The sequence below is a fragment of the Parasteatoda tepidariorum genome, chromosome 3 (genome assembly GCF_982258835.1).
Source record: "Parasteatoda tepidariorum strain Cologne lab strain chromosome 3, Ptep-v5.0, whole genome shotgun sequence".
Lineage (NCBI taxonomy): Eukaryota > Metazoa > Arthropoda > Arachnida > Araneae > Theridiidae > Parasteatoda > Parasteatoda tepidariorum.
Genome location: NC_141757.1, coordinates 77,747,014 through 77,764,893, shown reverse-complemented (window position 1 = coordinate 77,764,893; position 17,880 = coordinate 77,747,014). Strand labels below are relative to the sequence as shown.

The 17,880-nt window shown below is 27.2% G+C and overlaps 1 protein-coding gene across 1 annotated transcript; it reads right to left on the bottom strand.

Annotated features, from left to right (window-relative positions):
* Positions 1-992: 992 nt before the first annotated feature.
* Positions 993-6,114, bottom strand: LOC147813910 (cuticle protein 10.9-like). The gene is made up of 4 exons (XM_087159631.1): positions 5,984-6,114; positions 4,884-4,970; positions 3,480-3,816; positions 993-1,262 (listed from the first exon to the last, which is right to left on the bottom strand). Exons 1-3 carry the CDS (start codon positions 5,990-5,992, stop codon positions 3,484-3,486), a joined length of 429 nt encoding a protein of 142 aa, XP_087015757.1. The 5' UTR covers positions 5,993-6,114; the 3' UTR covers positions 993-1,262; positions 3,480-3,483.
* Positions 6,115-17,880: the final 11,766 nt, after the last annotated feature.

Genomic DNA, 17,880 nt, shown 5'->3' with positions numbered 1-17,880 from the left:
GCAAAATGGCTAATGCTGAAGTCAAGCGAGAAAATCATTTTCCGAACATTTCTGCCTAGCGGAATAATTAAAATTTGTAAACGAATTTTAGTATCAGCGGTTAAATTAATACCTTCGAGTTTTCAAGAGTTAAAATAGTTATTATAATAGTTTTCAATAGCACAAATAGTTCTGAAGTTCTTAGAGATTTGACTGGGCGTTGTTTGACGAGGTCGGGTATAAACATAATTTTAGTAAAAAATGTACTAGGTAAAAATGTATTTAGTAAAAAATGTATTATGACAAAAATTTATTATTAGTGAGTTCGAAAAGAAAACTGAAAAACGTAATAACAAAATCCAAAATTTTTTCCAACATCAAAAGAGTCGTCTTTTCCCTTTCAGGAATGACAATTTTAAATGGTCAAGGTATTGAAGCACGAAGTTAGCTGTGAATGCATATATATTGCACATTAATTTTATAAATTAAGAAAACATAAGCATTTTTTTTAATAAATTTTTTTTTAGAAAGCTTACCGAGTTTTAGAAAAAATTCTATAAATTAAGAAAACATAAGCATTTTTTTTAATAATTTTTTTTTTTAGAAAGCTTACCGAGTTTTAGAAAAAAGTAACGATTTCATTCGACATTTCCGTTACAAATACTTGTACTTTTTCCCTAAAAAAGTAACGAAAGTACAAGTAAAAGTACTAAATTTAAAAAGTAACGAAGTACAAGTAAAAGTACGTACTTTTTTCTTGTACCGGCGGTACAAGTAACGGAAGTAAAAGTACTGCCATATATAAGTACTGCCATATATATATATATATAAACTTTATTTCATCAAATATCTCAATGGTAAAATCCTTCCGTCAATGTAACGTAAAATTTACGTGTGAAACGTATTGCCTTTACCAATTTCCCCAATATACGTTTCATTTACGTATCATGTTACATGGGATAAAGATGGTGTTCACTGTGTATGAAAAACTAAGTTCAGAAACAAAGACTTGATTTTCTTTAATGAAAAAATAATTTATTTAACTAAATTTTTACAAGAAAAGTTGCCTCCTTGGAGAAAGAGAAACTTTTATTATAAAATTTTACAGTGTTGGATAAAGCATCTCACCAAAAATAGAAATCAGAAATTATGTAATAAATAAGAATGGCATTTTACGTGAGACACAATATCGTCAAGTTTTCCCTGATTCAATGATTTGACGAGACGTCAAAGAAAATTTAAGATATTTGACCTTTTATAGTGTTGAGTTCTAAAGCAGTAACCTGAAAATAGAGAAAGAAAAATTATTATTATACGAACTAAGCAATACATTTCATAAATTCATTTTTATAACAAAGTCATAAGTTCATTTCTTTATGACAAACGTGTAGATTCATTTATGATTTTACTTTTATCTCTACACAAAACTATATTTGCTTATTTTTAACAAAGACATAACTTTCTTTTTTCAAACAAGCTCATAAATTCATTTCTTTATAACAAATTCGTGTTGATTCGTTTTTAAAAGTATCCTAATTTTTTTAATTTTAAACAAATTTTTTACTTTTAAACAGGTCGTAAATTCCTTTCTTTATGAATTTACTAATACTTCAATTGCTACTAATACTGGAATCTACAAATACTATGTAAAATTCATTTTTCATAACAAAATTATAAATTTATTTCTTCTTAACAAAATCTTAAATTTATTTCCCTATAAAATTAATATCAATATAATTTATATCTAGCTAAACAAAATCATAAATTCATTTATTTATAATTTTACTAAATGACAACGGCATAAAACACATTAAAAGGAGAATCACCGTCTTCTGTTTAGTTTCTAATACTTTTTTAATTGGTAAACTATTATTGGTAAGAACACATTGGACGATTTACATATGTTATATTTTGTATATTATATGTGTTACAGTATATTTGTTATATTATATATGTTATATTATGTGTGGAGCCCACCTTTATCTAGAAACACACCTGCTCCCGTTTTGTAGTCAAATATATCATAAAAATTTTTTATATGAGAATTTATTGAATTTATATTGTAGGTATACTACCTAACATGAGATATTTATGATTAGAATATTTAGAAATAGATTTGAAATGCTATAACTAGATGAACCGTAAAGGTAGCACTATGTACCACTTAGTGATAGATTTTAAAACTGGACAACTCATAGACATCAATCTTTTCATTAAAGTTGTTTTAGAGTTATTTATTTTCAGTACTATACCTACTGTAAATTCTATATGTGCCTTTTTAAAATAAATATATCTGTAGTACTATAAATCGATACCTTAATGTGTTTCAATTTTGAGTTTTTTGGACATTATTGATTAGGTTATTTATTTATAATTTCAAAATACAATAACTGGAACAATCGTATGTGGAACCTACCAGCAAGTATTGGAATTAGAAGACTTGTTAAATAAAACAAAACATTAATTTAAAACATTTTTTAAAACAAGTATTTTACAGCTATATAATTTTAATGTACTTAAAATTTTAAGAATGAATGTTAATTATATGAATTACATGCATGAAAAATTAATGAATTCAGCTTATGAACATTTAATGAAGTGATATCTATGATAAAATTTGTGTTTTTATAAAAAAATTCACGTAAGAATATTTTTTTCTCTGATTGCAATAAATAACTGTATATAAAGAACTCATTTTTTCATGTTTTCCTCGTAAATTATATCACGCTTTTCTTAAAAAAAATAATTTTTCTTTCAATTTTGTAGACAGATTTTCTTAAAATTAGAGACTTATAATGTCATAATAAAATATTTCTAAAAATAGTTGCTCGGAGAAACACTTAAATTTTAAATCCTTCTTTAAAATCATAACAGCTAAAACTATAAAATAATTTTTCAAGAAGAAATTTTATTTTTAATTCACAATTTATAAACGTACTTGAAAAATTATCATAAAGATAGGTATCTAATCTGATTAAGAAATAATATTTAGGTTTTCTAAGCTGTCACTTAATATCTGGTTAAAGAAACCAAAATATTAAGTTGCAGCTCACGTTTTTTACACAAAAAGGATTCATAACTTGCTTAGTACGCATATTTTTAGCTTTGCGTACGCATATTTTTAGCTTTTTCAAAAAAAAAAAAATTCAACTTAGCAATCCCTTTAAAGAAATTTTGAAAGAAAAATTATGTTACACTAAGAATTTTTTTTTTTAAATTATAAACTGAATTTTTTTGATAATTTAAATTTTACCTAAAGGCTTTGTATTTTAACCAGATAAACTGTAAAATAAACATAATTTAAAAATAGGCTATCAATCTATCAATGGACTGTCCTCTATATATCAATGTTTATACTATCAATGTCAGTAATTCGTAATTTTAAATCTATTCTCTTTTTTTTATGATTTCCACATATATCACAATGACATTTTTATGCATTTATTAGTTTTTGATATATTTTGAACAAATTGACTTATAAATTAGAAAAGAAAAGGTACCTTTTTAGTAGTGTCCGTATCCTCCGTAGTGTGGGGCTGGGGCGGCAGCGTATCTGGGTGCAGAGTATGCTGGTTCAGGGTTTGGGACTGGGCTGGCGTGAAGTTCAACATCAGCGGGGCTCTGGTTGTCAGTTCCTGGTTCGTTGGTCCTGACTGCGGCACGGAAACCATGTCCATCAGCTACGTAGTCAACTGTTCTTTGGATTCCATGAGCATCAACGTAGCTGTAGCTTCCTTGAACATTGCCGTGTCCATCTCCGTGCTCTTGTCTGGTCTGTTTGAATTCACCGTGGTCACCGGCAATGTCGTATCCATATTGGTAAGGGATTGGTTGAGCCTAAATTGTACATAGACACTAAATTACAATTTTTTCGAGAACAATCTATCTAAAAAAAATTTGAAACTCGCACAATTGTTTGTTATATTCCAATACATATTTTATTATATTCCACTATTGCCCCTTGCATGCCGCAATAAATGCTTGTCCAAAATATATTGCATAGGATTGTAATCTCTATGACCTTAACATATTCGGCATTATGCCTTTTTTATTTTACCCCATATGTTCCCATATATTCTCTGTCCTCCATATGTTTGTTTCCTGCATTTGTGTTTTACTTATTTTGCTCAAAACGTTTTATTCTTTACAGGAATATGTTAAAACTTTATTTCATTCGAATAGCATATAATAATTTACACACGAACTAACTGTTAATAACACCTTTTATTTATCCTGTAAATAGTTTAGATTTCATATAATATTAATGGTAAATCAACTCAGATTTTAAAATCCATGCCGTGCAATTATTTTGATAAATAAATGAATAATTTCTACATAGAATTCATATTTTAGATTTTAGTCTTTTTTTCTTTGAGTACCGTTAGATTTATATTCCTGTTGAAAAGTTAATGCTGCAATGGATTTTCAGTTTTGTGTGAGCATTTAGAAACGTTACTTTTACAGTTAGTACTTTTTACTCGTCCCTTTCCAAAAATTTTATTTTTTGCTTAAAATTTGGTAATTTATCTTTAAATGCTTTTACTTTTACTCGTCATTTTTTCAGAGTCACATTTTCATGCATGTCAATATCAGCTCTTTTATCATATTTTATTCAATAATATTTCATTGTTCTTTTAACAAATTCTAACAGATAACACTTTCTGTATGTTAAAAACCACCTTGATTATACAAAAGAAATAGTTCAGTTATGAAAGTATGAGCTTCAACTTTTTGAATTTATAAGCATTAAATAAGTTTTTACTCATTTTGCAACTAATTTTTTCTCAATTTTTTACTCAAAAGTTTTCACATTTCGAAAATATAACCTACAGAAAATATTAAAAACAATAATATTTTTCAAATACATTTAAATAGCATGGATTGAAAATATGAAGTGAACTTACGTAGTCATCATGATGACCGTATGCAGGTGCTGGAGCATAGCCGTATTGTGCCAATGCAACGGCGGCGAGGGAGGCGATAAGGAGAGCCTGCATTAAAAAATATCTATATAAATCAAATAATAATTAAAACAATCAAGCGAGTCCAAATGTTGAAGAAAATAAATTGCGTCACTAATTTTCTTACAGTTATTTTTTTATATATGGGCAAATTTTGCATTTAAATTGTTTATGAAAAATTTTAAAGTTAACTATCAACTCGTGCTACAGAATATACAGAGGACTTTTCCACAAAATACGTTAAAAACATTGTTACGTATAAAAACATTGATGATAAAAAACTCTAAAATGATTTTTTTATGAAAACGATTCAACGAGTTGCATAATTTTCCAGAAATATTTTTCTTTAGTTAAATTTTAATTTTTGATATTTAATTGTTATTTTGCTTGCTAATTTTTACATGTTTCTCTTTGAAATTATAAAGGTATAGTTAGCCCATATTTTAGAATGAGGGATGAAAACTTTATGTTTATAGTGATAGCTTTAAAATAGACATTTTACTAACAATGCTTAATCTCTCAGTTTCTATGGATTTAACAAAATGAATTCAATACTATTGACATGTCTATGCCTTCGAAGAAATGCTGTATAAATTTTTTTTTATCACTCTTATATTATTTATAACGAAAACTTTATATTTATAATGATAGTTTACAAAATAAATAATTTACTAATAGTTGGTTTTAAGTTCTACGAATTTAATAAAATATATTAATAACATTGATTAGTATCGATTTTTGAAAAAAAAAACTTTAAGAAAGTTTAATACTGTTATTTTACTTAAATTTATTTTAATATCGAATATTTTAATCTATAGAAAGATTAGGAGAAAATATAATCCAGATTTTCGTGTTTTTCAAAATACTTGAAAACATTTATAATAATTATTCATACAAAAACAATTTAGAAATTACTCCGAAATAACTTAATGAGGCAAAATTATTGAATATAGAAGCTTAATGAACAAACAGTCTCATTTAAAAAACTAGAGCAAACAATCTAACTATAAAGACTATGATAATTTAATTCCAATTTTTCTTACCTTAAACATATTGAATGTTATAAAAATCGTTTTCTCTACGAGAGAAAGAACAAGAACTGAAAGAATGAATTGAATGATTTGCAACGATCGATCGCGAGCTTATATACCAAGTAATCAGAAGGAAAAATTAAAGAGAACATTTTAATTTTCTTGCTCTTGATCTTGCCACACTTTACTGGGGGAACTGTCACACCCTATTTTTCACAAGGCTGTTGTATGACCTTACGTAGCCCTGCTGAACTTTGGGACAGACAGTAGTGAATTGGGAGCAATTTATGGGAGGGGTGGTATCTAATTAGAGCTTGTTTAGACGTGTCACATTTTGAAAAATCCCCCCTCACTCATGAAACTTAAATCCCTTCCCGAGGACAATAAAGAATTTCGAAGTATCTTTTGTTCAATTAAATAAACAATAGTTTAATCAGCCAAATCGATCGATTCATTAGATCTATACTTTAATTCGAAAGGCTTAACGAGTCGTTTTTGTGACATGCCTATAAGATTCCTTAATACAGAAATCAAATAACAGTCGGAAGAATTATTTCCTCAATTGTACTTGAATGTTTCGATTAAAGAGAACATTTAATATAACTCCTAATTCGAGCACATTAAATGTTCAGAATAAAAAATTTTTGAGTTCGAAATTTATTAGAAAAACGAAATTATAAATTTGAATAAACATTCGAACTTTTATTTGAAATCAAATAATAAACTTTATTGCATATCATGCTGATATTTAACACAAGCGCGCTTAAAGTTCTCGTTTGTTTATATTCTAAATTTAGTAGAAATTAAATCTAGCTCTTGTATTTTTTTTTTTTTTTACAGAAAAAAAAACGCTAATAAATTTTGGATCTATGAGGAATATTTGCAGCTATTTTAAGTGCTTGTATACATAATTTTAAGATGGATAAATGTTATATATATCTTACTTAACACATAATCTTTTTGTATTTTAAATTAAGTTAATAAAATTGCTCTGGAAATATTTCTAACCATATAAGGGCATTGTCGAAAATAGTGATGCCTATTCCTCAATTCACAGTCAGTTTCAAATGAATTTTTGGTGCCAAGTATTATTATTCATAAAATATCAGCCACATGGAATTTTCCACAGAATTAACTCGTTTTGGATGAATTAACTCTTTTATAAATCTTTTACAAATATTTCTAGACATGGATTACAATTGCCGTAAATCATACTTTCTTTCTTTACTTACAGTTTATTCTTTCTTTACTTAGAGTTTCAGAAGAATCCTGCTTCTCCAAATGTTATTAGAAATGCATAATGTGTCCACCACATGGCGTTTTCCACAGATTTCTTTGCTTTGTACAGTAATAAACATTTCTTTTATATGTTACACAAATATTTCTTGGCGCATAAGGATATTTTCAGAAAATATGACGCACATTTTTTGACTTGGAATAAGTTTTAAACGAATCCTACTTTACAATATTTTATTGCGAATTCCTGAAGTGTCCACCGCGTAGCATTTTCAACAAATTTTACTCTGTATGGACAGAATTAAATACTTTAAAAATTTTCTACAAATATTCTTTCGTACATATGTGATAATTTTCGGAAAATATGACGCCCATTCTTTGATGTAGTGTTTTTAAAGGAATCCTGCTGTACTAAGTTTTATCATAAATCAATAAAATGTCTAACACATTGTATTTTCAGCTTATTTTATTCATTTCAGGCAGAATTAAACACTTGTAAAAGTTTTCTTCAATTTCCGAGGCATGTACGGGTATTTTTGGAAAATAAGATGTCTATTCTTTGACTTGGAATCAGTTTCAAATAAATCCTGCAGTGCAATATTATAAAATAAAATAAAATAAATAAAAAAAAATAAAAAAAAGCTTATGAAGTGTCCGCCACATAGTATTATCAGCAAATTTTACTCGCTTTGGAAAGAATTAAAAATGTGCTAAAAATATTTCCAAACATATCTGCGCATTGCCGAATAATATGGAACTAATTCATTGATTTAGAGTCAGTTTCAAATGAATTTTGTTGTGCCAAACATTTTTTGAACCGAATAAAGTGTACGGTACGTAGCACTCTCCCAGTTTTTTTTGGTACGTATAGAAATGAAATCTTTTAAAAATGCTTTACAAATATTTCCTGGCATGTATAGGCATTTTCGGAAAATATGTCTCCCGTTCTTCGATTTAGAATCAGTTTAAAAAAATTTTGTTTTAAATATTTTCTTAGAAATGCATGAATCGCTTGTCCTCTTCAGGGACGTGCTTAGGGTTTTAGCAACGCGGAACGAAACATTGAGGCATTTTATCAGAGTTGATTAAAATCATGTTTTATTTAAAAATATACTTCTTGTTTCACGATCAAAACTTAGATATAAAATGTATAAATAGTACTTAATATTATTGAACAACATTACTGCAATTAAAATTTTGGACACCACTCATAATAAAAAGATTAATATTATTATTTAATTATGGCAAACTAATTACTAAATAAAAGAAGGCAGTTACTTTTTTCTATCAAATTCAAAGCCTTAACGAATTGTAAAAACAGAAAATCAATTTGTCAATTTGAAAAGTAAAATTCAATTTAATTCGAAATTCAATGTCAATTTGAAAAGTAAATTAATTTAGATTAGAAAGCATTTTTAAATTAAATTATTGTTGACAGAAGATAGATACATTAACTATAGATAAGTAGATACATTAACTACATATTTAATAAGATTAAAAATGACTTGTATTAAGAAAATATGCAAAAAATTAAATGGGTACTGATATTACTGATAGTTGAATGAGCAATCTATTTTATATATTACAATGAGCTCATTAAAATATGAAAATAACAAAATAACAGAAAAAGAATAATGATACATTATATTTTAAAATTTATATTCTTATCTACATTTAAGGTCTTGAACAGAAAAAAAAATCTTATTCGGTTTTTAATTTATTAACCCATTCCTCCTTGTAGGAATGAAACATTTATTATCAATGAGATTTGATACCAATGATTCATTATCAAAACCTTAAGTATAAAAGATAAAGCAGTACAGTATAAATAATATTTTCTACATAAATCTATGATTTAAAAAAAATCATGATGAATCATATAAATTAATGATTTTAAGTAAAATGTTTTTTAATCATGCTAACCCTACTGTTATTTTTCTTGACATTATCTGTGGTAGTTCTTAGGGATTGCACTCCACACACTCACAAATGGGCAATAGTTGAAATTTTTAGTATAATTTATTTCGATGACAAAGTTGAATTCATATTATTATTTTAAAAATTACATTCCTCTGATAAAAAATCATTAACTTAAATGAAATTAGAGAGATTTGGAAATATAAAGCAAAATAATTTGTATGAATATTTGTATAATATATCCTAGCAATATGAAAATGTATCCGAGATTTAGCAGATGTAAGGAAAAAATTATAATATTGCTTACAAATATGAATAAGTTAATTATTATGCAATTTTTCTGACTTTTTGAGTAGTAAAATTGTTTATTAAAACAGAAAAAGAAATTGGTAGATCATTGTCAATAGAAATGAGTGCCAAAGATGAAAGGCGGGCATTAGTCATTATTGATCACAAATAAGTTTTTATCAGTTTCGGTTTTGAAAATGAACGTTCTGCAGTAGTAATGGTTACAGGAACAGTAAGAAAAATTCTTAAAGCAATCACAAAATTTGGCATAGCATCAGTAAATTTATTTTCGCACTGTAAAGTTGTTTTACTATAGTGTTTACTGTCCTTCTTGAAACTGGAAACCTTGTTTCATTTACTGTAACTAAATAGCAAGATGAGTGAAGATGACAATGGCAGTATCTTTTTCCCAACCCCTAACGGAAAGATCTATTAACATGCTTAAACATTCAAACTAAAGACTTAAGGGAGAAAAAATAGTTAGATATAGGATAAATAACCTTTTCTACTGGGAAAGAGATAGAATTAAGAGTGTAATTTATAAAGAGTTAAAGAAATTTTCCCAAAGTGGCAAGAAAGTGAAGGGAGAAAAAAAAACTTGTAATATTAGTATTTTAACAAGTTTTGAAATTTTAGCAACCCTGGGTGGTCGCTCAGTCCGCCCACCCTTGAGCACGGCCCTGGTCCTCTTTATCAGATTTTACTCATTTTTGCAAAAAATTAAACATTTAAAAAATTTTATACAAATTTTCCTAAAAAAGCATGAGGATTATCATAAAATATTATGCCCTTTTTTATTATTTAGAATTAGTTTCAAATGAATCTGCTTTGCCAAGTATTATTAAAAATGCTTAAATTATTTGTCACCGTGGCATTTCCAGCTGATTTCCTAAATTTGAACAAAATTATTCTTTGGACAAATTTCTTGGTATATTGGAAAATATGATACGCATTCTTTAATTTGATCCTGTTTCAGCTAAATCCTGCTCTAAAAATATTATTGTAAATTTATAAAATCACGAAGTTTTACTATAAAGTCTCAATCTTATACCTTCGTATGGAAATCAGCGTCTAGTGTTAAAAATAAGAGGTAACTCAAACATAATATGTTTGAAGTCTAATATAGGTTTTGTATTTACTTTTTATAAAATAAAAACATAAAAACAAGCATTCTTTTAAAATACATATTAGTTTCTGTTGAATGAAATTCTTTTGCGTCGAAGTTTTTTAGTAACTCAATTTACGATGCAAGCCAATTGAGGTACGAAAACTGTAAGGTGCAGATCATAAAGGATTTCATTTAAATTCAAATTAACCTGCTTCATAAATCAACACGAAAAACAAAGGTCATTTGAAGGGCAATAGGATCTAATACAAAATCGACTATTACAAATAATAATTTTAAATTTGCATAAGAAATGAGGACCATGAATACCTCAGGGCCATGTACCCTTAAGTCATCATTCTTGGTTAGCATTCATGTAAAAAAATTATTATACATTAATGTTTCCCAATCCCTGCGATGCAAACTGAAACTTTATAACAAAATTGAATATGACAAAATTGTAAATATTTCGAGACAAAGTTTTAAATATTTCGAGACAAAGTTTTAAATATTTATTGTAATTTAATAACTGAATGACAAAATTTTAAATATTTAGGGAAAGGCATTATTCTTGTGAATTAAATTGCTATGCAAACTACAACGCTTCTGTTCTAAAATAAACAAATAACCAATTAACTTCGGTACCTCTGAAGAACTTAAAATCAATGCCATTTGAAAAATGTATTTATTTATAAGCTTTTTTGACATTAAATAGCTTGAAAATTATTATTACAGAGCTTATTTGGTTGAGGTTAATTAGTGGCAGTTATATGAGTGTAATTGACGCACAGGTTTAAATTAATTTATTTAGAAATTAATTTACGTCATTAAGAGTATCAACTTGAAGTATTTTGTAAAAATAGTAAAAATGTACTCTTAAAAATGATATTTGCTGAATAAATTGGCTAACTATTATGTTCTATAATTCTATTCATCACAAATAATTAAATACAAAATATTTTAACCTTTTAAGATTTGGCATCTAGTTAACTGAACATCAACTTTAAATTTATGTTACATAATTGATAATTATCATAATTATAAGCTTCTTATTGTCTTTTAAATTATAAAGTTTTTTATTCTTATTTCAATTGCACAAATTTTGTAGTTAAATTATTTTTATAATTTTTTTTTCTCCAAAAAGTTGTATCATTCGTTTAAATTATTTTTATAATTTTTTTTTCAAAGAGTTGTATTATTCCTTTAAATTACTTTTATAATTTTTTTTTCAAAAAGTAATATTATTCCTTTAAATTATTTTAACCTTTTTTTTCGAAAAGTTGTATCATTCGTTAAAATTAATTTTTATAATTTTTTTCCCAAAAATTTTTTTTCAAAAAAATATATTATTCCTTTAAATTATTCTTATTTTGTAATTTTTTTTCCAAAAAGTTGTATTATTCGTTTAAATTGTTTTATTATTTTTTTACAAAAAGTTGTATTATTCGTTTAAATTATTTTTGAATGCTTTTCAATAATAATGTACTGAAAGCTATAAAGTTTTCCCCAGTTGAGCTTCATTGTCGGTCAATACATCCATAATGAATTAATTTGAAAACATTTTTCGGATTTAGGAGTATTTTTTAACATTTTACAGCTTTGATAGTACCGTTTATAGTTATGAGTCTTATTTCCTAAAAGGCTATTCCAACAACTGAAATATTTACAAACGAGATTTTTATTAAGGTAATAGTTTTGAAAGGAAAACTATTTCTGCGTTATTGAAAAAATTCCTATTGAATCCTCTTACAAGTATTACAGATGAGCATATTAGAATTCTGCAGATATCAGATACTACAGTTTCTGCAAAAATTGAATTAGACAATTTTGTATGTTAACCATAATTCAAACTTTTGGTTATTAGATTTTTTTTAAGCCAGAATATGATGTCTTGATTAGAATAAGAACAAAAAATTTTTAAGCTTACATTTTTTTATTGAATACTAATGCTTAATGTGCTGATTATAGCTCAATCTTGTCAATATACTTCTTGTCAATATGTTAGCTTTTTTTTCTTGTTATGAAAATAAGGTGAAATTCAAGAGTATGACTTTATTCTCAAAAGCTTATTTTTCCAACATAAGAAATTGTGTCAAGAAAGTAATTTATCTTATTCACAAATCAGTTAATCAGTTCTGTCAATAACTGCCTACATACATGTCATTTTACAAGTGTCAGCTAATTATGTTTGCATATGTTTTAGATTCTGTTTCTTAAAGTTCAATTTACAGAATATAACAGTAATAACCAGATTTCACTCAAAATAATGGGGTTAATATGAATGTTAAACCAATTTTTATGGTTACAAATATTGGGTTTTGTGTGTGTTTTTAACTGTACTCTGAAAATATGTTGCACATATCACTACCTGTATTCCGAATATATGTTGTGTACAGGAAACAATGATTCGCAGAATAAAAAATTTATCGAATTAATGAATCAGCTACTATCAATTAAACAATCTTAGCTTGAAGAATACAATTAGAATTTGTTGATAACTTTAACAAAAGATAAACTTTTTATTTTGGACATGCAATGAATTGCGTGTTTGTAAAAATGAATATAACTCAAAATGCGTAGATCTGAAAATGAACTTAACTTATGCAAGTTTGACAAAATTAACAGAACTAAAATTGCTTACTTTAGAAATTGGAACTCTTGAAATATGTATTTTAATGAGTGGATCTAGCTAAAAACGCGTGTTTTAGAAAACTGTTATATCTTGAAATATGTATCGAAAAAAAACGGACATGGCTTAAAATGCGTGTTTTAGAAAAGGGAAATATCTTGAAATGCGTATTTTAGAAAATAGATGCAGTTCAAAATGCGGAATTTGGAAAATGGACAAAGGTATTTAAAAAAATTGGCCTGACATTTGATTCAGTTTCTTAAACCGCTGTCATTGCTTATCAAGAGTAAAGTAAGGATTATTGTTTAACATTTAAAATGCATATTTTGTGCATTGTTCAGTTTTAATAACTCACGTTTTGATCTGTTTTTCTTTTTTCAAACGCTCATTTTGAGCTATTTTCGTGTTCCCAACCTGGCTGTTTGAGTTTTGTGCAAAACAAAAAAGCTTACCGAAAGTTGTTTGCGCTGCATGTTACACAACCTCTGTTTATAACTGTAACTTTTTAAAAATTTAAGAAAGTCATTCAAATTATTTTAGCAAATTATCTTATAGCTTTTAGAAAATCCTATTCTAAAAAATAATAAATTTCCCGAAATATTAATTGTTTTCAAAAAATATAAATACGAATTTTTGTTAAGTTCAGAGTAGTATTTTCCAGAAAATTTGGCATGTTTAGTTGGTAATAGGTAAAAGTGATGATAAAAATTAATATAACGATTTTGGTTCCCTTTTCACTGAAAAAGTTTAAATGTTAATTTTAAGTTTCAAGTATCATATTACTATAACGTTATTCCTTATCAACTGTTTTTCGCAAATTATTATTTCTGCCTTTTGGCCAGTTACCTTTTTAAGAAAACATATTTAATTACTCTTAATTAAGAAACGATAATCTGGCACATGACTTTAGTAGTGAAGTTAAAGAGAGTTTCACAACGTTTTACTATATTCGATTAACCTACATCATTCCTTCCGAAGGTAATGGTCTTAAAATCATTTGCATATACCGTGGATAGAATATCGAGAAGATTGAACGAGGCACTTTTCTACTGCTATTTATAGATGATCAGTTGCTTCGAACATTTAAATGTGATAAATTACGTAAAAAAAAAAAGATTTATTCTTTAAATAAATATTTACTTTCGTCATTACGCTATTTTTAGTTCAATGATGTAACTTCTCTAGGTTTTGTTTTGCTAATTACCTAACTTTTAAAGTTCATGTACCAATTTTTTTTAACGAGCAGAATGGCACGTGAATTTCACGTTTTATTCATGTTCACGTGTATTATTATCGTTTTATTATAGCTTACACATTATCTTGAAATGTGTTTTCATTGTACCAGCGATGGCTAGAACGTAGAATTTGGAACTTGTAAAACTATTGAAAAAAGAAGAGTATTAATATTTTTTTTTTTAAATTTTTTTGCAGATTTTTTTCTTAAATTATAAGCAATGTAATTGCAGTATGCCCCACTTAATTTAAGTCACCTTGATTTCCTGTTATAATTAGACGTAAAAAAAATCAAAGTATGTCAGATATTATATATTAAGAAAAACTATATCCAAAACATATTCATAAAGACTCCCCCCCCCCCAATTTTCGTAAACTTTTAGGGTTTTGAAAAGTTAACTAATACACCGGGATACGGGATATATAGTATTAAGAAAGTCGATATCCAAACACATATTTAAAAGGAGTAACTCACTCCTTATTTCCTCTGGACAGGAAAAAAAGCGAATAAATGAAAAAGGTGGGAAAATATGTCCCATCGAAATAAAGCCATTTCTGATCATAGATAAAATACCCGCTTTCACTGATGGTGGCATTCAATTCCATCACAAACTGTAACTGCCTCTTTTTAATAATAATAATAATGATGATATCACACGTACGAAGCTAATAAGTGACACGCTGATATGTAAAGCGGATATTATAGATGATTCTGCTTGATAACATTTTTAAAGTGGTGCACATCAACTAAATAAGTGTTTTAATAAACAAATATAACCCCACTCATATATATATATATATATATATATATATATATATATATATATATATATATATATATATATATATATATATATATATATATATATATATATATATATATATATATATATATATATATATATATATATATATATATATATATATTACGGGCGATCGGTATAGGTTATAATTGATTCGTTTGAGCCATGCATTACGAGAAAAACGGTTGGGATACGAGCAAAGACATGAATAAGTTATTCCTCTGCATGATAACGGTCTGCCTCATGTCGCAAAAAATTATTTGGAAATGCTCTAGTGGTATTTTTTACCGTACCCGCTGTATTCACTGAACACTGCTCCTTCTGATTACTGGTTGTTCCGACTGTTGATTTGGCAGGTCACTGGTTCGCTTCCTTGACAGAAATCGAAAATTGACCCCTAACTTGGATCGCCTCAAAAGACGACATATTTTTTCGAGATGAAATTCGAAAATTGTCTGAGAGTTGGAAAAAAGCAGTAGCCAGCGATGGACAATACTTTAATTAATCTGTTTATTCATATTGTTCAAATTTCAATCAAATTTTTGACCACCAAAAAAACGGACCGAACTAATATTTACTAATTTGTAAAGCCTCCTCACGTTTTACTTACTGTTTGTCTACGATAGGTACTCTGTCCGCCATTCGTCTGGAGGGGTGGCGGGGACTATGGTAACGAGGTATGATTATTTCAAGTAGGGGTGCGGGGTCCCTCTTTAAGACTGGTTTCGGTGGGAGAAAAGGAGACTTCTTTCTTCGATCTATTGTATTAGCCCTAGAGTTAAGAGAAATGAGCATTCGCGCCTGAAACATCGTTTAGAGCGTGTGATTCCTTTTTTTTTAATCTTTTCTCTTTTTCAAAAGCTTCTGTTTTAGAAAAAAAATTTAAAAAATTTAGATGTATGTATGGAAATTGTATAAAATTGTTTAAAGCAGCTCAATGTTTTATTAATAAATAACTCATCTATAAATTTATCATACATAGTAAATTGGTTATTAAGAAAAAAATAAATTTGCTAATAAAAACTGTTTTTAATAAATAGTGAAAAAAAAACTGTACAGGTTACAATAAAATATGAATAAGAAAACGTAATTTAAGCAAAAAAAACTTCAGATAATTTCAGATGGTTTGATGGGTGCTGATAAAAATCATCGTTGATAGTTTTAGATTTCATCCTAGTTGCGGTCACTTGCTTTCAGTTTCAAAAATAAATAAATAAATAAATAAAATATTTAAAAATTAATAATCAAAACAAAGATATTTAATATTTCTCCGGCACAGATAACGTGAACTATTTTTATTTTCAGCAAAAGTTTTATCTCCTTTTAAAATCCGAGTTATTAAGTTTAAGCTCTTCACTTTTTCCAGAAAATTCAAGTAATAAAAGAAATTAACTGCTTTAAAAAATGTGCAAGTTTAGAAATTAAACCATCTAACAATCAATGAACATTCATAATAAATATCGTAAAATTAAAAAGTAATATTAAAAAAACCTGTACTACCCTTAATGTCAGAATTTGTTCACTTTTTTTCCTTTGTACTTGAAAAATAACAACTGATTGAATCGAGAGAATTATTTTAAGTAAGAAAGAAATATTCATGCGAATCTTAAAAAAGTTCTTGAAACAGATTAAATAAGTCTCTTACTGGTGGCTCAGTCAGCCAATCTGGTATACTCCCCATACAAGCTATCATCGAAGGCGAAAGAAAAGGAGACCTCTTCATCGAAGCCACCCTCCCTAAAATGCTCTCTTCTTGTTTCCATAGCACCAGACTGCCGCAGACTTTGTGGCGGACAGAGTACCTTAGTCGATGCTTATTTACGGAGGAGCAACACAGTAAAATTGTTCAAAAAAGAAAAAAATTATTCACTTTTTCGATAGTATATCCCTTTAAGATAATTGCACCAAAATATTAAATTGATTTTCATAAAAAGTAAAAGTTACAGCATAATGAACAGAGCTCGATGACATGAATGAACAAGTGAAATTGTGTGTTCAGTTGATTTATAGATTTGCTCATTCCTATCAAAACATTTTAGAAAAATACAATCGCTTTATTTATTTTACTGAAATAATTTGTTTTAATTATGCAACAAAAAGAATTAATAATACTTTTAAAGAAAATATTTAAAATTGGTTAGAAAATAGTTGAGTAGTAGATAGTTGAAATTTGTAATATTTGAAAGGTTGCAAAGGGCTGTTGTTAGTCAACTTTATAACAATTAGAAATAAATATGGACCCAGCAGTCAGCAGAAATAAATATGCCCGAAACAAAGATGACAGCAGAATTTCTGATGCTACTAAAAAAACATATGTGGCGTCACATGAGAGTAGATTGACAAGAAAAAGAGTTAAAGTAGCACTTGACTGACTGCTGAAAATGATGGAGATGGTATGAACCAGGTATTAATGCATTTTAAAGTTAGTTGCAAAATTTTATTCAGTTATATGGATTATTTATCATAAAACTTTAAGCCTAATTTTCTCAAAACTAAGTTTCTCTTGCTAGATGTATCTCTAAATAGTATAATTTTCAACCAATTCACTTCAAACATTCACAATAAATATAGTTTTTGTTGCACGTAAAGAGTTTTTAAGTTGGGTTAATTGGTTTGGAATAATCCACGGAAACGTAACTTATTTTATGTCATATTTTGATATTTTTCCTCTCTGAAACACTATCATTTTGTGTTAAAA